This window comes from Lineus longissimus, chromosome 16, assembly GCF_910592395.1.
Source record: "Lineus longissimus chromosome 16, tnLinLong1.2, whole genome shotgun sequence".
NCBI lineage: Eukaryota > Metazoa > Nemertea > Pilidiophora > Heteronemertea > Lineidae > Lineus > Lineus longissimus.
In genome coordinates, this window is record NC_088323.1 from 4774835 (window position 1) to 4800417 (window position 25583).

General features: G+C 40.9%; 4 protein-coding genes and 2 long non-coding RNA genes across 8 annotated transcripts; 5 read left to right on the plus strand and 1 right to left on the minus strand.

Annotated features, from left to right (window-relative positions):
• Positions 1-236: 236 nt before the first annotated feature.
• LOC135500265 (sperm-associated antigen 6) lies at positions 237-10250 on the minus strand. Its single transcript, XM_064791613.1, has 9 exons — positions 10120-10250; positions 9504-9766; positions 8546-8729; positions 8054-8259; positions 7735-7908; positions 2487-2639; positions 2161-2352; positions 1738-2000; positions 237-1529 (listed from the first exon to the last, which is right to left on the minus strand). The coding sequence occupies exons 1-9, from the start codon at positions 10142-10144 to the stop codon at positions 1466-1468; spliced, it is 1524 nt and encodes a 507-aa protein (XP_064647683.1). The 5' UTR covers positions 10145-10250; the 3' UTR covers positions 237-1465.
• LOC135500267 (uncharacterized) lies at positions 3493-4930 on the plus strand. Its single transcript, XR_010449409.1, has 3 exons — positions 3493-3772; positions 4439-4502; positions 4854-4930. It is a non-coding gene; the product is annotated as an uncharacterized LOC135500267 (long non-coding RNA).
• On the plus strand, positions 4942-6739 carry LOC135500266 (uncharacterized). Its single transcript, XR_010449408.1, has 2 exons — positions 4942-5208; positions 5429-6739. It is a non-coding gene; the product is annotated as an uncharacterized LOC135500266 (long non-coding RNA).
• Positions 10251-10446: 196 nt separating the features above from the next.
• On the plus strand, positions 10447-12668 carry LOC135500392 (CDGSH iron-sulfur domain-containing protein 3, mitochondrial-like). 2 transcript variants are annotated; one of them, XM_064791836.1, is made up of 3 exons: positions 10447-10524; positions 10803-11021; positions 12189-12668. In XM_064791836.1, exons 1-3 carry the CDS (start codon positions 10453-10455, stop codon positions 12357-12359), a joined length of 462 nt encoding a protein of 153 aa, XP_064647906.1. In that variant the 5' UTR covers positions 10447-10452; the 3' UTR covers positions 12360-12668. The 2 variants fall into 2 exon arrangements, with proteins under 2 accessions (XP_064647906.1, XP_064647907.1); XM_064791837.1 differs by lacking the exon at positions 12189-12668 and adding an exon at positions 11375-12182.
• Positions 12669-13335: 667 nt separating this feature from the next.
• Positions 13336-16411, plus strand: LOC135500340 (uncharacterized). 2 transcript variants are annotated; one of them, XM_064791754.1, is made up of 7 exons: positions 13336-13475; positions 13872-13898; positions 14318-14396; positions 14602-14655; positions 15035-15105; positions 15385-15609; positions 15887-16411. In XM_064791754.1, exons 1-7 carry the CDS (start codon positions 13368-13370, stop codon positions 16022-16024), a joined length of 702 nt encoding a protein of 233 aa, XP_064647824.1. In that variant the 5' UTR covers positions 13336-13367; the 3' UTR covers positions 16025-16411. The 2 variants fall into 2 exon arrangements, with proteins under 2 accessions (XP_064647824.1, XP_064647825.1); XM_064791755.1 differs by lacking the exon at positions 13872-13898.
• Positions 16412-21974: 5563 nt separating this feature from the next.
• On the plus strand, positions 21975-25341 carry LOC135500432 (uncharacterized). The gene is made up of 5 exons (XM_064791898.1): positions 21975-22296; positions 22568-22672; positions 23829-24056; positions 24431-24527; positions 24879-25341. The coding sequence occupies exons 1-5, from the start codon at positions 22021-22023 to the stop codon at positions 25001-25003; spliced, it is 831 nt and encodes a 276-aa protein (XP_064647968.1). The 5' UTR covers positions 21975-22020; the 3' UTR covers positions 25004-25341.
• The last annotated feature ends 242 nt before the right edge of the window (positions 25342-25583 follow it).

Genomic DNA, 25583 nt, shown 5'->3' on the forward strand with positions numbered 1-25583 from the left:
AGACACCAGAGCATGTGCTACAGAACTGCCACATTAACCTTGGTTGACACCCGGTCAAGGGAAAGGTACACTTTGAAAAACAAACACTGGGAGATATCGTTTGATAGCCTTGGATGGCAAGACATCTTGGAGGAGTCCAAATTCAAACCAACAACCGAGACTTTTTGGTAAACAAGTCGGCTGTCCTAGAGAGTTGTGGTCAGGGTGGTGTCAAACAACAAAATCAAAGACGGAGGTAAAAATATAAAATGTTTAATAATCTGAACAGTATACAGGTAAAACACAGATTGAACATTATAAATTAAGGATAAATCAAGGAGGGGACATAAAAATATCACTGGTGGGTAAATTTGTGCAATTTGTCCTGTCTGTGCAAGAGAGTCTGTCTTGGACCTTTGACCCCAGAGTGACAAAGTGATGCCCCATACTCGTCCTTGATTAGGGATTTCTGTATACTTCATTAATTGATCCATCAGAGTGATATGATATATTCCAGTGAACTTAAGTGAATGATTTAGAAAATGAAACAACAGCCGATTTGGTACCATCATAGTTTAGTTTTTGCAAAGATATGTAAAGCCACATGAACTGGTGGTGAACAAAACAAACAGTCATGGTCTTGTAAAACTGAAATTAATTTACTTGAGGCTTTTGCCAAAACTTTTGAATAAGAATAATTACATCAATTCGAATTTGAGTCCAAAGTGTTTCTTCCCCCCAGTTATTGGCAGTTTAGCCAGAGGAGAGCTAACACCCATCTAATACATCCCAAAATATCTGCCAAAAATACAAAGAGACGCAAAAGAACTCTGTTGGTCACAAGCAGACAACACATCCAAAACAAGCACACGAGACCCCACAATCACACTATAACCCCACAAGCATACTGTATTCCACAAGCATACAAACACACAACAGAGGGACCCAAAGTCTTGATCGATAGAAAAATTTCTCCTAAAGTTGCCATAAAATATCAACCAGCTCGAGTTAGGACTTGGAATGTATCTGTTGAAAAGCAAAACTGTTTTGCTTAAAAAGATCATGTATTAATGTAATGCTCATAAGGCATTATAGTTTTACAATCAAATTATTCATCCCTTGGTACTATCCACAACAGTACACTTTGCTCACTGTTGATTCGATTTTCAAGGTTTACATCAATTCATAATTTGAATAGTGGAAAAAAATAAAAACTTAGCAGCAATGATGATGGTTCAACTACAGTATGTAGTTTCTTGCGTTGCTTCTCAATCATACAACAAAGTAAAACAAATTGCATAAAAGTACAGCATTTTTGCCGCAGCATACTCCTGTGTCATGATCTTGCGAGTACACTTCTCCAGAATTTATTTCTCCGTCAGAAAACAATCACTTTTTACAAATGCTTAACCATAAGCACGGAGTCAAATGTCAGTTTTTTTACGAAAGTTTATGCAGTCTTTGTGATAGTCGTCAAATGCAGAGTTTAGTTTGGTTGAAAGGTCTCCACACGGTCCAAAAGCTGCTCAGAGTATCCGGGGGAGTAGTATCTGAAAAAAATAACAAATATTCGGTGAGAATGATGATAGAATATTTGAGATTGTCAATTCGACTCGTTATACCACTTTTAGATGAAGTGAACATGGCTTTGAATGTCAATACATGCTGCATGCGACCGGTTAACAAAAATGTAATACCCGTACTTGTAATCGCACAGAAAAAGAGCAACATGGCCTCGGTTTAAAAAGTACAACTTACTTGACGACTTCTTCTGGATAGCAGTTGTTGATATTGTTGATGTATTCTGCAAGGGCTGATCCGGGTTCCGTTTTGATTTCTTGTATCTTTTTCAAGCCGCCACTCGTAACAAATAGGCGCCGAGCCTTGGGGTCGTGTGGCAGAACCTTGCTAAACTGTCCGACAACGTGCTTGAGGATGTTTGGTGGTGCGTCTGAGAGCAGAGGCTCAAGGGCTGGCAAGTGCACGCATTTCTGTAGGATGTTCTTTAGGGCTTTCTTTGACTGGAGAGAAAAGGAATAGAATGTCATTTTGATATGGATACTAAATTTGATTTTGAAGGAGGCAATTTAAGTCCTGGTTTCTCATCGAATTCTGGGATAGCTTCCTTCAAAAAGATAGATATCTCAGCACAGAATTTTTTCAACTAAATGAGCTACACACCTTTGTCTGTAAATCTTCTGATGCTTCTGGTCTAAGGTAACTTTGTAGCAACCGTGGTAACACGTTAGCAACTGCTACTGCCTTGGCGTGGTCTGGGGTATGCCGTCCTATTTGACCCAGCGCCCACGCCGCTGCTGCCTGGATGTGGTCCTCGGGTTCTTCCGATAGTGCGATAGCCAATTGCACAACTCCCTGAAAAATTCAGAACGTTTTAGTGTCAAGGAAATGTACGATACAAACTCTAAGAAGTTAAGGATGAAATTGTAGCAGGCAAAGATTGCTCTTGGTCCGATTACAATTTGAGGAATTCACGGCAGAACACTTACCTTGGACACAATGACGGCCATGGCGAGATTTTCAGAGTGTGCTGCGACGTAACCAAGCATCATGATACCAGGCAGACGGACATTTCCCTTGCAGTCGCCAACATAATCAACCACAGCGGCGACACCACCGGCATTCACAATCAACTGGGCAAGCTGGAAGAGTAGATTTTATGATAAGTTTCTGTTCAGGAAAAATTCTGAAGGAAAGGATCTTGAACAGAAGAATGACTCCCCCCAGTTAATTACCAAAGGGGCTTTGGCGCATTGCCACTTCCTTGCTGAAGGAGAGCATTTACTAGTCGACTGCACAAAGGGGTTCAATTGTATTATTCACAATGTGATCTTATTTCTGTTCCTGAAAAGTTGTTTTCAGTGTATTTTCTCCTTGAAATCGATCACTTCAGGTACTATTACTGTGCATACCGAGCTAAATTAGTGTCTAGTTTCGTCTCTGATGACATTTATTTCGTAAAAATCGCTGTTTTTTTCTAAAAAGGTGTTTTTGTGGTCATTTTGGCTGTTTATTTCGAGGGTACGGTAGGAGGTCATCGTTCACTCGATAACTCTTTTTAAAATGAAATAAAAGCGTTTTAAGATACATGATATGAATTGATATTAATATTCGTTAAGTGGGATTGTCGGTGGACGTTCATTGTTGAACAGTTGTGCTTGAATTACGAAAATATATCGATATCGTTGAGAGTTCATTCATTAGGGGCCTGTTCTCAATTTTCCTTACAACGCCTCTAGCACTGGGCAATTGCCACCATCTTGAAAAGCAGTGCCGCGGATGGCTATCGCATCGCCACTACGCATGAGAACACGATGGCTGCCCTGCGCTGCATTGATAGTTCGTAATAAATTCACATAAAAACACACCAGAAGATCTCCGATTTTATTTACAAAGATCATATTTTGTTATTTATTGATAAAACAAGCCATTTTACCACAGCAGGTGACACATATTAGGCCTGAATAAGACTTTAGAATTTGAAGCGGTGGTGACGATGCCGATATCCAAGATGGCGGAATTATACCAGTGGTCAAATCTCATCTATTTTGGGTAATTGCATCATTATTTCTTTTTGTGATTGGTGATTTGTAAAATTGAGAATGATTGAAAAATCAGTATTTTTTCACCCAAAGGCATGAGTGAACATTTGATAAGTTTATTGTGATTTAATTGGTAATTTGGTCGACATTTTGACAATTATATTTAGCAATATTTCGATAAATGCGGACCTGCTTCTTCCTCTTTTCGTAGTGACGGTGTTTCGATAACTCAGGTCAGTTTCACGGCAAAAATAAGTGGTAGTTTTGAAATTCGAATGTGCATTTATTGATGTAACGATAAAGTACATTTCCGAGAATAATTAGTGAAAGTTTCAGTAGGTGTCGATTTTTGTAAAGTAGTGTATAGGCGATGGATTGGCTCAGCCATGTGCTCGTCGTGTCAGCGGGGCGCAAGCCGTCATGGGGGATGTAGGCTACACTACAATGCACGTGATTGATGGTTGAACATTCACTCTCGTTGACAGTGTATTATTGAAATATTTGATTGTGATGATGGTGTATTGTACTAGGCCTTGCATGCTCCCAACGTGTGGCATATTTCACATTGATACTACCAGTATCAATTACAAAAAAATAGATTGTGAGTAACAATAGGCCTACAATACAATCAATGCTACATGTCATGAGGGTGGGAACGGGGAAGGGGGGTAACTGTCTCGACGTCCCGTTAGGAAAAAAGGCTTATCCCGTTTCCCAATATGCAATTTTAGCCGAATCGTGACGCAAAACACGGCTTGTGTCGAATCCCGCTAAAATAAGGGTGTCTATCCCGAATCCCGACAGTTATTTTCGGCCCATCCCAGTGTCCCGAAAATACCCGTTCTCCCCCTCATAAATAGTAGACCATATTGTCACATTGATATTTTCTTTCATTACAGTTAGACTTCGAGATCTACATTTTCGACAAAGGCCTGGTGTATAAATATTACATCCTTGATGAAGGTAATATTAATTTCTTCAAATTTGAAGCATGACGTTAATGGGGTACCAGCACAACTTCATTGACTGCTACGTGGCGCTGGTGGTATTTAAGGTATTGCATCGCTCATATCACTTGAAAAAAACATTTACCCTAGTTACGACCAAAGCTGTTTAGCAGAGGGCGATACCTCATCAGGAGCGCCACAATCATATCATTGGTGTGAAAGCATTTGTATGAAGTTTTTCAGTTCTCAATGTGTTCAAAACCTTAATTGTGAAATTGTGCACTTCGAATTCAAATTTACGTCACTACGTTAGTTTGACATCCATTGATGTCACGGTAATTTCACTGTTATGCTGTGCTGCTTTCAGGTTTAATGACACGAATGAGTACAAGTACATTACATATTTTCGACGAAGGCCTTCTGTAATTTCATACGCTTCTTACGATTAGTATTGATTCATAATTTCCAGTAAAAAAGTTAATTTTGAAAGTGAAAAATATGTTACAATACAATAGACCTGCAAATACCATATACGCAAGTTTTGAACAAATATCACACATATTCCCCAGTTGACTTGTGATGATATTGATAATGGTGGTGGTGGTGTTATCATGTACATGGCTTCTAACGTAGTAAATGTTTTCTTTTCAGCAACATTCAATAGATTTATTTACTGTATTATCATTTCGACCAAGGCGAATTCGACACTTCAATTACACAAGGTTAGTAACTTTTGTTCACAAAATCCAAATGGAGGCAAATACAGAACAATCAAACTTAGTCATTCAAGTCAGTTACTGAAGCACAGTGAAAACTGTCGGGAGCAGTGCAACTGATGGCATGTCAAACTTCCAGTGACTGTCCCTGTCCATATATTTCAAGACAGTACAAATCTTGTAATCATTTTGTTTATGCAATGTACGTTATTATGTATCATTTCAGCACAATCAAACTTAGTCATTCCAGTCAGTTACTGAAGCACAGCGAAAACTGTCTGAATTAGTGCTGCTGATGGCATGTAATTACTCTACTACCACTACCAGTGACAGTCAATGTCCATATATTTTCAAGTGTGCGAAATTAGTACTCGTCTACTTCTTAGTGTTATTTGAATGCAATGTATGTTATAAAAATATTTTTTCAACACTATATCAACATTCTCATTCCTGTCAGTTTCTGAAAATCAGCTAAAGCAATCGCTACCAATGCAGCTGATAACAGCAATTCTTTTTGTTCCCAATGCCCATCCATGACAATATATTTCACGCATGTGACAATCATGTAATCATCCTGTTTTTTGTGTTCTATTCATGCAATAAATAAATTCAGTATTTTCAAATCATTGGTGCTACAAAACTATTCTCATTATAGATTATTCATATTTTATAAAATGCTGTCATGTCAAATTTTGTGTCCTATAAATCATTATGAAGTCGGCATTTTATATACAACTTTTGTACTCCTCCTAAATAAACATACAAATCTTGTTTTATGTAAACTTTGTATATGTGACCCGTCACAGCAAAACCAGGCGCATGTCGCTCTGAGCTTGGCAGGTTGAGACGGACTGTTTGTTCATTTATCTATTGTCTGCCTTTTGTAAAATATGAGCACATCAATTTCTTCCATTATCTCCTGGTGTCATTTAGGCTCATCTTCTGTGCGACATGTACCTGGTTTTGCTGTGACGGGTCACATATTCTATAGATATACAACACTCTAATGTCACAATGCCTCTCTCACTCGCTTTTATATAGCAAGATGTATGAATAAACATGACACACCAACTATGTACAAAATTGCTAACAAACTGCACCATTTGTCAGTACACCACATGAAATACAGAGATATGTCTTAATTCTAATCATTCATTAGCGACACCATTTCTTACCCGAGTGCCTCCTTCATTCATACATCTTGTACTTTAACTCAAGATACCCATCATTGAATATTTTTAGTATACCAAGTACTACAATGTCAATGTATTGAAGTCATGTTCTTGTAGTGTTATTGGCTTTCTATTATCTTGTCAAAATACCACTTGGTTCTCGCAAAATCTCAATAAAAACAAATGCTATTGCATATATTGCATATTCTAACAGCTATCCACTGTATCGATTTATCCATCATCTGTACTATTTGTCACAAAAATGTTATATTATGTAAATCATATTTCATTACATAATGCACACTGCCAATTACTGCTGAACCATTCATATGTCATTTAAATAAATAATTTTCAACTTTTTAAAACCGTCTTATAGTACTGTTCTTGTCACTTAGCTGAACCAATTGCTCTATAGCGTGAAATTTCCAGAAATGCGCCAGGGACTGAAAAGTGCTGTTTTAACAGAGAGGTCTCCTAAACTGAGAAGTCGAGTTGTATGGAAACAACCAATTTGGAACCAAAAACTACTGTCCTTATTAAAGAGGTTGTCCTCAATAGAAAGGTGTCCACAAAAAGTAGGCCCACTGTATATGAAAGTACAAACCCTGGTACATGTAGTGACATCATCTACTCCTCGATGTGGACACCTGCAAATGCAGTGACAATGTCACATCAGTTATTTAATTCATCGTCCTTTGTGCAGATGGCACCACCCATCAAGCATGTTGGTGACGAATAGTGTCGCAGCATTTCGTCACCGAGCTTACACGAAAATGCACTATCATTCATTCAGCCATAAGTGTAAGACTGTAGGGTTGTTTCCAACCAAAACATGTTCGAAATGTGTCAAGCATTCGGAACACCCAAAGACTGATTAGAGAAGTCAAAATTGAATGGAAACAACCAATTTGGGACCAAAACCAGTGTCCTTATTGGAAAGGTTGTCTTAAATAGAGAGGTGTCTACTAACGGAGGTTCCACTGTACATAATGTAGGAACCCTGGTTGTGACATTGTCCACTCCTCCAGCTGCACACCACCAAATCCACAACAATGTCACACCAGTTATTTAGTTCATCATGCTTATGGTCATTGTACTTTCATCTTATGTAAAATGTAACTTTTTACACGGTTTCAATAAACGATTTGTAATTTGTAATTTGTAAATTATAAATTTCACTAATAATTTGACGCCGCCAATTCCACTGGTCTTCGAAATACGTAAGCTACACTGTTGACGACTATGACACTCCTCACAAACCACATTGTGAATCAGACGCCGATAGGCTTGTGATTCTTAGTATTTACATGGAAAACTAGGCCTACCAGTCACATTGTTATTATTGTGGACTTAAACCTACCTCTGGTGTGTGTTTAGCAATTTCTCTGATCAGGGTGGCCACGTTCTTACGGACGTATTCATCTGAATCTTTCAGACAAGTGAGAACAGCGGGGAAGATTTCTGCCTCGACAACCATCTCGGCGAGGTCAACAGAATGCTTGGAGATCTGGCTCAGGGCGGAGAATACTTGACGCTGAAATCACGAAATGTATTTTTAGTCAAATCAGTATCTTACGGAATTTGAACAAAACATTACAAATTAGCCAGTTCAAATCACTATTATTCACGAAAAACTTCCCTCAAATACAACAAGCAGATATCAAGTTATGAATGTTTACCTTCAGTTTTCCATCTGGGTTCAGGATCATTTGTGCGAGGTGAGCAATGGCGCCGGCATCAACAACAGTCTGAGCTAGTTCTGGTGAATGTTTACAGATGTCGCTCAGAGCAGATGCAGCTACTCTCTTCAGGGATAATTCTGGCTCTTGGATGCAGAGGACAAGGAGGGGTACTGCGCCAGCATCAACAACAGCCTGGGCAAGCTCTGAAATGTCATGGAAGAGTCTATATTTAGGATGTTATCTCTAGACTACTTCAAAACTCAGGATCAACAAAACAGTTACCCAAACCAGCTCACAACCTTAAAATTACTATACATACTTTCACTGCTTAGTCAGTCAAAAGGTCAGAAACAGTGACTGATCTTTTCACAGTATGTAATCCTCAATTTGATGTCATTTGACTAAACAGAAGTACGTTTCTTTGGAATAAGCATAACAATTTTAAATTGTCAACAGTTATTTCCTGATGACCAAAAGATCCAAACATACCTGCATTATGCCTGGCGATATAGCCCAGTGCCCACGCAGCAGCATCCTTCACACCGGGATCAAATTCCTCCAAGCAGATCACAAGAGCATCAAGGGCGCCACAGTCAACCACGGACTGAGCGAGCTGCGGTGAGTGCTTGGCAACGGCACGAAGGACGAAAGCGGCAGCCTTCTTGTAGAAACGCTGTTTTAAGGACAAGGAGAAAGAATTAAAAGAATTGTCGAGATTTGGCCATATGCAATATTCTATGTGCATTACTTGGTGTGTTTTTTTTAAAGACCCTTGAGTGCAGACCTTACAAGTACCAAATTTTGTTTTATAAACACTCGTATGTATATGTCACTACTCTTTTTAAAACATAGCAACCAACACCAGACAATGACAAACAATTTAATAGTATTCATTGGTTGTAACATATAAACAACATCAATCCATGCATAAGAAAATTTGTTGAACTTGGACAATGTTGGGTACAATGTGAATTTATTGACCAGTTGTACAGAATTTGAAATAGGAGTTTTGAGAAATGACATTGATTGACAAGATAAGACAAAACAACATTCAAGGCATTGAATTTGATGCAGTTTGCAAGAAATAAAATCTTACCGCTGGACAACTAGCATCAAAGTAAGGCTGAAGGACAGTATTTGATTATAGGAGAGTGCAATTTAGGTTGAAGGTGTGAGTTTGATAAGGAAAAGGGAGTTGGAAGCGCCAGGAGGACAGTCTGAAGCATTTTATGTCGTCCAAAACTAAGGAAATACTATTCTAGCATTACTAATTGAAGCATTCGGTTGTCAATGACATGACATTTCCAACAAAATTAACACAAAACGTTTTGTTATAAGATAGTAAGACAGAGCAGGGAATGAAATTACAATAGGCCATGTGTAGGACAGTATTCTGTTGATTTCAAGAAATTAGATGAGAAGAGATGAGAGACCATAAAATACTTACATTCTGCTCTGCCAGTGAATACACAAGCTGGGGCAAAATATCTCCCTTCACAACAGCCTCAGCCAAATCATCATTGTAGTTTGCCAGGCGTCCAAGGGCCAGGGCTGCTGTCTGTTGGATTGTTGGTACAATGTCGAGGAGCAATGGCCGGAGGAGGGACATGACACCGGCATTCTGGAGGGTCTCGATGTTCTGGGGCCGAGTTGCAAGCTCTGCCACAGTCTGGACAAACTGGGTCCTGGCCTTCTGGTACTGCTCAAATACTGAAAAATTAAAGAAGAAACCCTTTTTAACGAATTTTGCTTTGTAATCCGAAATAAAGGTGATTTCTGTCATCAATCAAAATTAACTGTGTATAGACTACACCACGAGAATCTATAGAACAATAATTGGGAGTGTGGTCTTATCCAAAATCGATTCAGCCACCAAAGTGGCCGGCCACACAAAAGAAGAAAAAATATTCATTTGCATTTACTTTGACACAACCTGTACATTTGTGTACATTATGTACAGCAACACATACTGTACAAATGCACAGGCGCCCAAACTAACCGACAACCACTCCACTAAAGCACAGAAAACACCAAAATTCGGATATATCAAGCAAATTACTGACCTTGTAGAACTTGTCTGTGACTCATTTTTACGTTTTCTTGACTTTATTTTATTTTATACGGCGGAAAATTGCTTTAATCGGCTAAAAAAGAAGAGAATTTTTCAACCGTTGTCAACGAATTTGGTTCCAATGGCTGTTTTGTTGCTATGCGGAGTAGTCCCGCACTAAATAATGTCCAGTAGTTGCTAGGGCTTAATCTCAGTAATAAGCCCAAATCAGAGTACCTGTGTATTTTATTTGTAGTTTTTTTACACTGATTCGCCAAATGCAAATGTACAGTTTTATTTTTAATTACAAGTTCTTCATTTATTTTTTAGGTGAAGGTCATTGAAGATGGCGAAGTCGTTTTCAAGGATTTTGGCAGTTGCCAAATTAGCGCGTCCAAATCCATGTTTCTATTCATCTGTAAGCTTCTTAATTTCAATATAATGTAACAGGCCTTATACTATTTTTATAAACATACACTTAAGGGACATGTCATGTGTGTCATGACCGCCATCACCATTTGAAACTCGTGTCCAAAATCGTTCATGTGTATGATGTACACAGGGTCACACTATACACTACACGCATACACACACACAAACACAGTACAGATTGACATGACATGCATCACTGTGCCTAAGTGCTGCAGTGATACACACAATACATGCTGCTGCAGTTATGTTATGATTTTTTTTCAGACAAGGCTTAAGACAGATATGACTAATGATAACTTTACAAACCCAAAGTATGAGGGCCAGGAGAAGGAAAGAAAACACATTGAGACACCAAAGTTTACAAACGAAATGGACCCAAATGTTGTGACTCTAGGGAAGATCTATGACAAGAAGCCATTTAGACTTGAACTGGAAGCAGGAAAGAAGTACTTTTGGTGTGCTTGTGGTCATAGTAGGAATCAGGTCAGTAACTTGTCAAAAGTCGCCTTGATAGCTCGGGTCTCTGACTGGCAGTCAAGAGGTCCCTGGTTCAATCCCCAGTGGCAGTGTCAGGCTTAGACTCTAGGCAGGTATCTTTACCTTACATGCCTTACTCCAACCAGGAGTATAAGTAGGTCAACTAAAATGCATTTTCATAGTTTTAAGTAGCTTTTATTTAGATTTGCACAGATAGATTAACTGGTTATCCACCAAATCACTTGGTGGCAATTTTGGGTTAGAATAGACTAACATTGGAAGGCATGTTCTCTGAAATTATTCCAGCCAAAAGCGACTCCAACCTCTACCTCCATTGAGTATAAGCCTCTTTATTTCAGCCAATATGTGATGGTTCTCACCGAATATTGGATGGGACAGGTTTCATTAAATGGGGACCAAAACACAGACCAATAATGTTTACTGTGGAAAAGACAGGAGATTATTGGTTGTGTAACTGTAAACAAACAAAAAATAGACCGTTCTGTGATGGGACACATAGACGAGAGGATATACAAGAAACTAGGGGAAGATAATGAATGGACAGTTTATAGGAACTGCTACAACTGCTATCAATAATTTTCGCGCTTTCCTTGAAAACAAGGTTGTGTTGAATGATAAAAGGGACCCATCAGTTAATGACAGTCACCAAATACAGGTTACTGTTTTCGCTATCAGTGGTCTGATTTGTATGGACTTAACAGAACATAGAGTTGTTGGAATTTGAAGATTTTTTAAGGCTTTCTTCACTCTGTGAATGATCTGGTTTGCGAAATGAGCATTTTGATATACTCAGGATATCAAATATGTATATTGGCCAGACAAGGTGTTTGGTTTCGATATTGTATATGAAAAACATCAAAGAAGAAAGTTTTCAAGCATTGTACATGAATATTTCCTGAATCATGTCCCGAAGAAAAATGGAGGTGGCTTGGTTAAATAAACTTGTGTAAAATAACTGTCCTTGTGGTCTCTTCTTTTATTCATAGAAATGATTGGCTACAATGTAGCAAAGTAGCCTCCCTTTCTCTCAGAGGTATAGGCTCTCCAAGATCTATCCAGGGAATGCGATGACAACTACATTTCCTCAAATAAACCTGTAGTCCGATGTTTGTTGGGTAAATCATCTTGACAGGCATCCTTCTATCATTTCAGCCATTCTGCGATGGTTCCCACAAAAAACTTGAAAACTTTAAGCCAGTGTCGTTTACTGTTGACAGAGCCAAGAAGCACAGCTTGTGTCTATGTAAGCGAACTTCCAAGGCACCTTTCTGTGATGGGACCCACAGGCGATCTGATGAAGTGAAAGCTGCGGTCATTGAATGATACGGCCTGAAAAATACAAGTAATGGATTAGAGTTCAATGTAGGACTTTAACTAGTACATGTAGTATTGCTTTTGTGCATCCCCTGGATCATCTCGGAATGTGATAGATTGGGACGGGGGCTCAATAAATTTTACAGAGGACTTTAGAAGATTGGGGGACTTTAGGTTGGGATTTACCTGGACACTGTGACTTGAAAGATTGGGCCTTTGATTAGACCATAGTTAGATGCCACTTTATACCAAACCATGTGTTAATTTACATTTATTTTTCAAAAATGTCAAGTTGAGTCAAATACAATGCTGATAGAATTGCTTGTTGATTTTCATTTTGAACCAAAAGTCCAAATTATAATCATGCTGATTTATCAGCATTGTTCGTCAGTCCTAGTCTCCTCCCTCTCCTTTTGATCTTGTTAACCTCCAAAAGCTCCCAAGCCCTAAATTAAGTCCAAAGGACTGGCCTGAAGGGTCCCTGGTCTGTGGCCATTTCGCCTGGCGTTTCGACATATTATCCCCTGTCCCATCTGCAAGTGCCCCTAAAACTCAAAAGAGTAGACGGAACGTGACTTCAAAATAAAGAGAAATCCGAGGACAGCACCAACTTGTGCACTCAACCTGAAGCGAGGCTCTGGGCCACCACGACGAGGAACTTCATTAAAGGTATGGCAACTTATTCATTTTTCATTTTGCTTAGAACTGCGCCCTTTGACTACATTTTGCAATAAATGGCAAATTATGTCGTCCATTCATTTAAGATATGAACTAACTCAAGAACAAACACAAAATGAAAAGTTCGTATAATTTCTTAGTAAAAATAACTGTCTGGTTTGTTTTGTGACACCCTATATAAAATACTTAGTAATTGTGTGGTTTGTTTTGTAACACCCTGTATAAAATACCAAGCACTTAGCAACCTTGTCGCCAATGGTACAAACGTGTACATCGCATGTAGATTGATATACACAAGAAGCCTCCCGGATCGAGGCTGTAGCATCGCTGGATTCCAACATGGCGGACTTCAACTTCAATATTATTCAAGATCTCCAAGAAAACTTGAGAACAGCAAGGTTCCCAGCCGAAAATCTTTCCACAATTGCCCAGAAAGGCGACACTCGAGTCAGTAGATTCATTTTAGCTCCTCAGAAAACTACTGCCTTTGGACAACATTGTGGAAATTAGGCAAAATAGTGGTGAAAAATGTGACAGAAAATTAACTCAATCACTGCCACTGCCAGTGCCACTATCGGTCAATCAGTCGATGCTTCAAAGATTCAGAGTCATTCAATATCTGTTCATTGATCTATACCCAATCCATAGCCCTTCTATCATAGCATGAACTGTGTAAACAGTTGACCCAATTTTCTCGCATATATATTGCAATAAACCTCACTCAACCATTCAGCTCGCTGTTGGCCTTGCACAATAGCAAAGTTCCTTCACAAAGATTGATTACCTACCGTAATAGATTCATAAAACATCATTGACATTGCTATTCCTCTTACTCATTTGTAGCCTTTGATTGAAAGACTTGACCCAAAGGTAAAACAAGTGTTAGATATTGTTGCAACAGCATGGTGTGTGTTCCACAGTGCCACCGTCATTCTCTGTTTTAATTTTAGTTTCATCTGCTGTAAACTGTAGTCTCTATACTGTCATAAATGCGTGTTTGAAATATACAAATATATTTCTGTGCTTTTGTGCTAAAACAAGCTACTCAATGTTTTCGTTTCTATTTTGCACCGATTTAGTCTGTTGTCATCACTTATCGTCCGCACAAGTGTCAAAAGGTTCCAGATTGGAAACTGCTTTCTTTTACCCGATTCAATTCTCAAAGTTTGGCTGATTCTGTAGAAAGACCTACTGGTACCACTACATAATGATGCATAAAACTTTCTAAAATCATGGGAATTGTGTGTCTCACTTTCATAAAGTTTCATTTTCTTCTCTGTCTGTTTCAGCTCGTTGAACAGTTTCTGACCGAGAATGTTCCTATTCAGGGAACTGGGCCTGGTGCCGTGCAGAGTCAGCTCTATGTTGGTAAGCATTTTTTTAATCTCTAAAATGATAGTGGGCAGTCAGCAACCGTGTGTAATCTTTGATTTTGTCTGCTTAACATAATATCCTACATGTACTTTTTGCCAAGATTCAATCATCAAGCAATTTGTTTTACGATTCATTCTGTCTTTTATTGTAAAATAACATTGTACAGAAATTTATATAAAGTGTTCTTTGATTGTTTCAGCTTGTTTCTGGGGGTTCAAAGGTCTAGTCAAACAGCTGCTTGTGAAAGGTGTAGGTGAGTCTCATTATATCCTTGGTCAGTTCTTCTTTCTGGAAATGCTTGTCAATCAATCAATCAATCAATCAATCAATCAATCAATCAATCAATCAATCAATCAATCAATCAATCAATCAATCAATCAATCAATCAAATAAATTTGTATTGCGCTCAAATTGTAAGATTACTTGAGGATCTTTCAACTTCAGCAAACTGTGCCAAGCTCTTGAGCTTCAAATTGTATTTGTCAAATCACTCTTAAACAGCTATAATTGGAAATGATGTGATATTGAGTGAATATCCTGGAACAGATATCTTTGGATTCTAGTCTGTGGGACTAACTAAAACTCATACTAATTCCTGAGTGCCTCCAATGTTTTATCCTCCATCATTTCAGATGTAAATGGTCAGAACAAGGGTACGTTATGGACACCTTTACATGCGGCAACATTTCAAGAACATGGTCCGGTAAGTTTGTGAATAGTGTTTGACAGTGTTCGAGAGTAAGTTATTTGCAAAGAGTTTTAAAATCATATTATTGTTGCACTATCCTGAAGATGTTGAAACAATAAAATTCTAAAATACCTCGGGTTCAATTTGTCAAATATGGATGTTGTTGGTTCACATGTCCATCCGAGTGACAGGACAAATATAGATCTTCAGCTCTATCACAAGTTGCATGAGTGACTGTGCCCCCCACCCCCGCCCTCCTTGATGTTGTCTCTAAATTTTGTTGTTGTTCTTCAGGTTGTGATGCTGTTATTGGAGAATGGTGCCCGGATGGACATAAAAGATTCCGAAGGAAGGTCACCAAAAGATTTTGCTTCTGCCTCGGAAAAGATTTGGATACATTTTGCCGCCCGGAATCTAAATCGTACATCGAAAGCTGAACTGATGAGGATGGGGATTTGGGTGGATAAACAAACGTCACCATGTGTGTCACCACGGCGACCAGGAGAAGGCATCAAAATGGTGGGTGAAAGTTTGACGTATATTGACATGCATGTAGTTTTGTGTTCTCTTGTCAACTCAAGTGGGACTAAATCCGCTTCGTGACAAATGTGTTGAAAGTTGCACTGGCCAGGTATGGCATTGTCAAGTTTGTTTAAAATTTCTTTAGATACAGCCTTTGTCACATTTGAGAATTTTTTTCTTGGAATGTGTTAAGCTAGATCAGAATCTTGGTAGTCAAACTCAGATTTAGATTTATATCATCTTATTCTTATCTCTGCACCATCCTCCATTTCAGGCTGATAATCGAGGTGGTCCCCAAGACTCCTCCACCAGCGACCCCTATCGGAATGCAGCTTTAAACGGTGATGTACTAGCGCAGGATCAAACGTCAAATCAGGCCAGTGGCAACCCACATTTCTCAGTTTGGAAATGAGGAATTTGTCTTTATATTGAGAGCCCTGCCCAGTGACAGAAATTGTCGTTTAAAACGGATATAGGAATGTGTTATCCTGCTACTACATGTAACTAGCACTTATTCTTCACTCTTATTGAGACACAAGTGTTGCCCATAAGGAATAGGTTACTTGTGGGATACTCAGGGCTGTGTCATTTTAAAACGAATCCCGAGCACTGTGTACCAGAACTTGATAAGAATGAAGTGTTGCACAACTGTGATATTTCACCTTTTACTGCCAATGTTTTATTGTTGTTATACTTGTATAAATCATGTATAAATTGTGTGTAAAGATACTGAAAAAACTGAAGGCCTGTGCCAATAAAAATTTGTTGTTATTTGCCAACAATAAAAATATTAGTTTTACATTGCTGTTGTATTCTTCATGAGCTGTGACTCTCGAGATTCATTCAATAAATGGTAGTCTGATGTTGGCCCTTGAAGGGGGTCATAGTCAAACTGAGCTATGCTCCACATCTCCTGACTGTATAAGATGAGAGCTGAAAGGGCTCATCATCTGCAGCTGGACTGGCTTAGATCTGGTTGTGACATTTCCAGTATGATGAAGTGGGTGAGACAGGCTCTGCTGAGCTGATACAAGGAAAACATCGGCCTCAAAACATTAACATCCTATTCCTTGGAGAAATTGATTGTGATGTTGGGACACATTGCAGAGGACTACATTTCCCCTACACATCAACATTCAAGTCCCTGGACGACTTGGATGTGACCTTCGGACAAGTCTCACGAAGGACAACAATGTTCCTATACATCACTCGTTTTATTCCGTAGAGGACACGGTTGTGACGTGAGGACATGCTCACCGTCCTTGTCCCTGGACTCGTGGTTATATGAGGACATGTCTCAGACGGGACAATGGTTCTCCTCCCCACCATCATCACTGCCCCTAGCCAAATTGGTCATGGTGTTAGCACAGGAAAAATTCCCCCATCCATCAACATCTCTGGACGACTTGGTTGTTTACATTGACATCCTAGTCCCTGATTGACTTGGTTGTGACAATAAAACTTGCCTCAGAGAGAACAATGTTTTCCCCATTCCAAGTCCACGGATGACCCAGTTGAGACATTAGGACATGACATAGAGAAGACATTGTTTCCCCTATACATTGCCGTCCTTGTCCCTGGATGACTTGGTTGTGATATCAGGACATGCTCAAGAGAGAACTAGTTTTCACCCAAATACCACTAACCTATTCCCTGGACAACTTTGTTGTGAAAAAGGACATGTCTTAGAGATGACAATGTTTCCCCTCTTCATCACCATCCTAGTCCCTGGATGATTTGGAGACATTTGGACATGACTTACAGAGGACAGTTTTTCCCCTATACACCGTTGTCCGTGGCGCTGGACGAATTTGTTTGTGCCGTTTAGACATGCTTCCCAAGAGGACAATGTCATCCCAGTCCCTGGACCACTTGTTGGTGACGTTAGGGCATGTCCCAGAGCGCCATTCTATTCCCTGTACGAATTAGTTGCGACATCAGGACCGTCATACTTGTCCCCCTGGGCGATTTATTGATGACGTGTCTCAGAGAAGAGAAGGCCTCCCCTATACCCTTGGACAAATTTGTTGTGATGCTTGGAAATATCGCAAGGAGGGCTACGTTTCTTCTATACATCACCATGCTATTCCATAGACGACTTGGTAGTGACGTGAAGACATTCTCACCACCCTTATCCCTCGACGACTTGGCTATATCGTGAGGACATGTCTCTGTCAAGACAGTGGTTTCCCTATACACCGTCATCATAGGCCAGATTGTAACATTTAGGGATGTCTCAGAGAGGAAAGTTCGGCAAAAGGCTATCCCTTGACCACCTTGTTGTGGCGTTAGAACAAGACTCATGAAGAACAGTTTCTCTATAAACACCGTCGTCCTTGTCCCTGGACGAATAGATTGTGACGTTTAGACGTCCCTTCGAGAATATTATGTTTCCCCTACAGCCAGCTGTCATCCACACCCCTGGACGACATGGTGGTGACGTAAGGGCATGTTCCAGAGCGCCATCCTATTCCCTGTACGATTTTTTCGTGTCATTGGAATGGTCCTCCTTGTCCCTGGGCGATTTGGACATGACTCATGAAGGACAACGCTTCTCCTGAACATCACCATTCTTTTCCGTAGACGACTTCATTGTTACGTGAGGACATCTTCACCACACTTGTCCTGGGCGACTTTGGATTATATTGTTAGGACGTGACTCAGACTAGAATAGCCAAGGTGTAGGGGCAACATTGTTCTCTCGGAGGCCTGTCTAAACGGCACACCCGAATTCGCCCTGCACGAAGGACGGCTGTGTATTAGGGCATGCCATCAGTAAGTCCTCATGTCACAACTAGGTCGTCTCGGGACTAGGATGGTAATGTAATGGGGCAACATTTTCCTCTCAGAGGCATATCCGAATGTTGCAATTCTTCCAGGGACTAGAATAGTGATGTAGAGGGGAAACACTGTCCTCTCTGAGACATGTACTGATCTCACGACCGTGTCGTCCAGGGAATAGGCTGGCGATGGCGGGAAAGCATGGTGGTTCCCTTCGAGACAAGTTTTATCATAACAACGAAGTCGATCATAAACAATTATGCCAATGTAAAGAACCAAGTCGTCTAGGGATGGGGAAGTTTGTCCTGTCCTAACGACACAACCAATTGGTCCAGGGTCTATGATGTGACGGTGTGTCTTGACCAAAGTCGTTCAGGGACACGGGCGGTAAGCATGTCCTCGCATCAAGACTAAGTAGTCTACGGAATAGACTGGTGATGTCATGGTTATGAGGATTATTGTCCCTGGACGACTTGGCTATATTGTTAGGACATGTCTCAGACAAGACAGTGGTTCCGCTATGCACCGTCATCATAGGCCCTGGACAAACTGGTTGCGACATTAGGACATGGCTCAGAGACGACAGAATTAGTGTGTCATAATTGGATATGCCCCAGGCAAGATAACGTTTCCCCATTACATTGCAATCCTATCCTTGGAAAACCTATTTGACCTTAGGACATGACTCACAGAAGACAGTGTTTCCCCTGTACACCATCGGCCTTCGGACCTATTTGTGACCTTAGGACTTGACTCACAGAAGACACTGTTTCCCCTGTACACCATCGGCCTTCGCGTTGGGCGAATTTGGTTGTGCCATTTAGACATGTCACCGATAGCACATCGTTTTTCCTATACCCTGCTATCCTAGTCCTGCATGCGACAAATTGATTTTGATGCTAGGTCATGTCTCAGAAAAGACAACACCTCCGTGTCCATCGCCTTATGGCCTTGTCCCTGGACGTCTTGGTTGTGACGTTTGGACATGTTTCAGAGAGGACAACATTTCCCTGTCTATCGCTATCCGGCCTTGTCCCTGGACGTCTTGGTTGTGACGTTTGGACATGTCTCAGAGAGGACAACATTTCCCGGTCTATCGCCATCCGGCATTGTCCCTGGACGTCTTGGTTGTGACGTTTGGACATGTCTCAGAGAGGACGACATCTTCATGTCAACCGCTATCTGGCCTTGTCCCTGGACGTCTTGGTTGTGACGTTTTGACATGTCTCAGAGAGGACAACATTTCCCTGTCTATCGCTATCTAGCCTTGTCCCTGGAAGTCTTGGTTGTGACGTTTGGACATGTCTCAGAGAGGACAACATTTCCCTGTCTATCGCTATCCGGCCTTGTCCCTGGACGTCTTAGTTGTGACGTTTGGACATGTCTCAGAGAGGACAACATTTCCCTGTCTATCGCTATCTAGCCTTGTCCCTGGAAGTCTTGGTTGTGACGTTTGGACATGTCTCAGAGAGGACAACATTTCCCTGTCTATCGCTATCCGGCCTTGTCCCTGGACGTCTTGGTTGTGACGTTTGGACATGTCTCAGAGAGGACGACATCTTCATGTCAACCGCTATCTGGCCTTGTCCCTGGACGTCTTGGTTGTGACGTTTGGACATGTCCCAGAGAGGACAACATTTCCTTGTCTATCGCCATCCGGCCTTGTCCCTGGACGTCTTGGTTGTTTAATGCATTGGTTGTGACATGTGGAAATACCTAAGTGACAAGCTTTCCACTAGACAACAATTCATATAGAGGAAACTGCAACATTTTGGAAGATCAAGTTGACCTTTTATATATTCTCTTAACAACATAATAACAGAATACAGGACCATATTTAGTGGGGATGGGGGAGTAGGGCCTACTGTCCTCGACTTTTCCGAAAAACTCGTTTTTCATGCAGATTTCGATTTTTTCAGATCAGTCCTATCAGTTCGATGTTGGAAATTGATTCAAAAGTCTCCTCGTCCTAATTGAAGCAAAGTGGAAGGGAATTGAAATGTTGATCATCATGAGAGAGTGGTTTAAAATGTTGAACCACCAGATTGTTCCTTGGGCCTCTCATCCTCACATCCTTATCCAGAAAGACACAATGACCATGAGAAACACACCGCAAGGATTGACCCTAAAGGCATGATCAGCGCTGTTGCAACCATCAGTGTTGCATAAGCAATTAAAGGCAACAACATCACCACTTTCACTCGCCGACTTCTTGCACCTCATATTGTTCCGCAACAGAGACCCAAATTCAGCAGGAACAAGTGGGGAACTCGAGCAGTTCCGCTGGTAAGCAAACTTCGATGGCCAGTACCCCTCTGAAAGAAAGAGTTCAAATTGTTAAAGTTATAGTGTCCTGGCATTCTGGTTGTGACTTTGTCCTCATAACACCAAGGACATTACCTCAATTTTGTGTCAATCTTCATTTTTTCTTACAATCTGATATCTGAAGTGGGACTGTAGAAATAGAATAGGCAGGAGCTAAGGGTACACATTTGAGGTCTTCGGGTGACAGGTATTAGAGGGGCTAGGCCTGGCTTTCCCCTGTGGGGGTTAGCCCCCCCTATTTTACCTTATAGGCTACTTACGACGTGAAATTTCTGTCTCTGCCTCGTAAAGTATACAGTTTGTTGTTCCTGGTGCACAGTCGACTAGATTCATCTTGGATTCGTCACCAGCCTTGCAGGCTTCCATTGGCGCAGATTCAATAGAAACACATTCATAGCACTTCAGGGCTGACCCTGCAACAGAATAATAACCATTATAGGGTGTCACAAAAGGGTAATCCTCGTGTTACACAACTACATGTATTTCCAAATGTAAGCCTATGTGTAATTGTGATGGCAGTTCGTGCAGCCATCACCAGTCATCTGGGCCTGGGGGCTATTTGAGCTTACCGTGATTTGTAAGCTCAATCAAGAATAGCAGAGCAGTAGCAGCGACAAGAAACTTCAATGAGGGACCCTTCCAAATCATTTTGATGGCCACAAAATAGGTACAAGATTGTAGTGAAAAGCAGTTGTGAGGAAACTGCAGTTTCGAATTTGCCGCGAAAAAACTTTTTAACAGCGTTGGAGCATGCGCACTGCGTTGGGTCTTGGCGGCTATTGTGGAAAATTAGACACAACCAACAATCAATCAGTGCGGGAAATGTTCGAATTCGAACACTTGAAAAAATTGAACAACCAATCTGGGTTTTTTTAAATGTCGTAACACTGCGCTCTACTTTTGGTATCTCCTAGTGCAGCTGTTCAGATTCCCAGTGCTTGGGAAACTCAGATGCAAAAGAAAGTGCGGTTTGGTAGGAAAAATCTGCAGGCGATGTCCAAAACATGAATCAGTCAGTTCGGGAAATCTGTCAAACAATACATTGGAACTCAGTGAGCTATTCAATGCAGAAAATTATATTCAGTATGTATTTACGCAATTGATCATTTCCAAATTCAATTACATATTCAAAATGTTTAACGCACAGCGTAGGCCTTGATAATTTACCCCTATCATCAGTGACACCAAAGTTCGGCCTATCAGTTTGACATAAACGAAATTATCAAGATTATTCGAAATAAAACCATAGGCAAAGGACAGGGCAAGGTCAACAGATAGAACACTCTAACTGGGAACGCTAAGATGGTAGACCAAGTCACCCCGGAACTCATCCGACAATACAGAGAGGACGGGGCCGTCTGTCTCCGCGGCGTCTTCGGCCAGGAAGTGAGGGACAAGGTCTGGCAGGGGATGCAGAAAGTCATGGCCAACCCGAGCAGCTCGAGCGTCAACATGAAGTCTGAAGGAGGTGGCGTCTTTTTCAATGACTATGTCCGCTGGCAAGAGATTCCAGAATTTCAGGATTTCATCTTCAATACTGCGGCGGCGGAGATTGTTGGGCGGATGATGGAGTCAGATGTGAGTGCATGGCGAAGAGACCACCTCTCTCTTATTTACAAACTTTTATATGGCGTTAGAGTAATAATGCGCTGAATGAGAATGGCTTATTTCGTTATGGACTTCGCCTACGGCTGCACTCCGGGCGCAATTGACCGGCCTCGTCCGCCACCCTAACCCGAGACAGTATACATGAATAGGATGTTGAAATGGACTGCTCTGGGAGTCTAACGGTTTGGTTGAGGGACATCGTCAACACATATTAATGCGCAAATATTTCTTTTATTTAAAGTATGTGAACTTCTATTTCGACCACACGTTGTGCAAGGAGCCGGGGACCACGAAAACCACGCCATGGCATCACGACCAGTCCTATCAGCCCATGGATGGTTATAAGGTAGCAGTCAGTAATTATATCATTGAGCCCCCTCCCCGTCATTATATTCCAATGGATGTGCCGAGGGATGTGCTTTTCCGCATGAGTTTCCGGCAGGGTCTATTCTACAGACCAAAGACTTTACAGACCTCGTTTTTTGGTTCCTTTTCGCTACTTGGTGCGCCTTTTCCCCAATTGTGTCAGGTTCTACGTGGTGACCCATGTCTTCTGGATGTGCCCTTCCCTTCATAGCGCATCATGGCAGTGTTGCTACATAGTCCATAACCCTTTACTGGGCGTACTCTGTCTGAAGTTTTTGACAAAATTTTGCTTGCTTTCAAAGTCCATTTTTAGGCTACTTTTACCGAATGACAACTTGTAATTTTGATGAATATCGAAAGCGTTAATAATAAACTTCACAAAAATTTCCTTCCAGCGGCCATGTTTTTTGTTGTTGACGTTTTGAGAGGTGCTAAGAAAATTCGTGATATTTCTTTAACTATTAAAATTATCGATTGTTTGTTGACATATTCATAATCTTTGTATCACCCTTCACATAACAAACTTAATCTTTTATTTAAAAAATGTTTTTAAAATATCTTAATTTGCCTTTGAAGTTGGTTTGTTTTTTCTTATTTAGAATTCTGAGAATTACAGACTTATTTCTTCAAAATCAAGGTACTAAAATTTTTTTTAAAAACTTCTTTCTGAGCATATGCGGAAACCGTTTCTGCTCTAATTTCACTTTAGATTTCATGAAAATCTCCACTAATAAAAAAGTGAGAGCCAAAAAACGAGGTCTGTAAAGACTTTGGTCTGTAGAATAGACCCTGCCTGAGTTTCCCAAACTTCCCATTGGTGCAGATAAATGTAGCTCATACTCTTCTCGACCGGGTTAGAACTCATTATACAATTGGCTGCCGTAAGGCATCTTGACCACAAGTGTTTGGCAACTTGTCGATATTTAAACCATTATCTAGGCCTATATAAGACCAGGAAGGCCGAAAGCCTTTTGATAAAGTAATTATAAAAAATAGCGACATCTCATTGACGCAAATGCGTTGTCTATTTTTCATCATGCAGGCCTACCGCAGGTTTCTGAGAAACTATAGGCCTACGTGATTTAGTTTATTCCGTTATGATTTCAGGCGGCTAAAACTTATACGCCTTTCTTCAGAATATTTCAATATGGATGCCTCTGGACCCTGTGATCAAGGAAAACACCTTATGGTTCGTCAAGGGTTCACACAACTGGGACAAGTGGTTCTACCCAAGACAATTTTCGACGACAGAAACCTATAAAACCATCAACGATGATGTCACTCATCGGAAATACGAAGATGTTCCCCATGAAGAAATTGACAACAACCCGGATAAATACCCAATATTGCAGTGGACTTGTGAGGTAGGGGTGGCACCTTGTTAGATTAGATTCACCTCTTTCTTCTCGTGGGTCGGGCGCAACCCTGCCCTACTCCCGGCGCTGACGATCGGTCGCTTATAGTCTCTCTTGCCTTTCTGCCAAGTGCAACCAAAACGCTGGCGCGATATAGGCTTACAATGCGGTGGAGCAACATTGGACTACTCGTTTTCGACGTCACCCCTTTTCGAAGTGAAACCAATGGCCGATCGAACAGATAAATGAAGGTAGAGTTAGATATACTGCGTTTACTTTTAAATCCATAATTTGCCTGGAGACTGACGCGGTTGATCTGTCCGAAAAGTACATGGCCGTATGACTGACAAGTTCAACGGAATCATCCTAACGTTCTTTTTCAGCCTGGAGACATCGTCATTTTCCACAATAAATGTCTGCATGGAGCTCCTGGTAACCCGCTCAAGACCCACCGGAGAGTCTTCGCAACTAGATGGCTTGGTAAGTTATGGGGTGGATGGCCGGCACGTCCCATCCTCGCATACCTGGGTCAGTTGCCCCTCCCCTCTCACACAGCAAACCCGCTCGGTACAACATCCGAAGCTCAGGATGCCGAAACGCATACGCGAGCACCTTGTTCTACACCGTGATGAGGGCGTCGAACGACGGGAACATAGATCACGTGACCACCTGGCGTTTTGGGTGGGGGGGGGGGGTTGGATCTTTGTAAGTATTATACTTAATTGCTGGTCGTTTTAACCCGTTATTGCACAATATTGATCAGTAACATTGTTTTTTTCGGAAGAATCTGTTAATTTTTTCTCTCAGTATTTTTATGCTTTTTCGCCACAGGAGACGATTCTGTTCTGGCCAAACGACCATGGGAAGCAGCGCCTCCTCACATGGGTGGACTAAACTACGGCGACAAGATAAGAGATTGTGAAGCCTTCCCAGAAGTTTGGAGGAGACAAAAATAAACAACGTGATTTTACACAAACCTGCATGGCTAATGAAAACGAGTTGGAATTCTGCGTAAATTTCTTGAATGTGATTCAATGATAACAAGCGAAATTGGTGATACGTTCCCTTTGATATGGAAAAGACATTTAAAAACTCCGAATTGAAAGTTGAAATTTAGACTGATGAAAACTCACCAAACTCGGAAAAAATACCACATTCACAGTTTCTTTTGATGAAGCTTAAAGAGACAATGGGTAGGCTATACTGGGGTAGGGGATTATATGTTAGATCGCCACTATTGGCCGCAACTGGTACAATACTGTTGCGATATCCAATAAATGACTTTTACCTGTCAGTTCGCGTTGTCATTTGACTATTATTCGTCCGTATCGATGTAGAGCGTAGCGGATCGAACCTGCAAGCTCGTGTCGATAGCGTAGCAATAAAAAGGTGGAATAGAGCATACAAGACATGTGCCTCTCCATATCAAATAATGGCTCGATATGTCTTTAAACAGTTTTGTGAATCGAGATAATGGGCTACTTCCCTCGTGGTAAACGCTCATTTGGTCTAGCGATGTGTGAGGTGGTTCAAAAC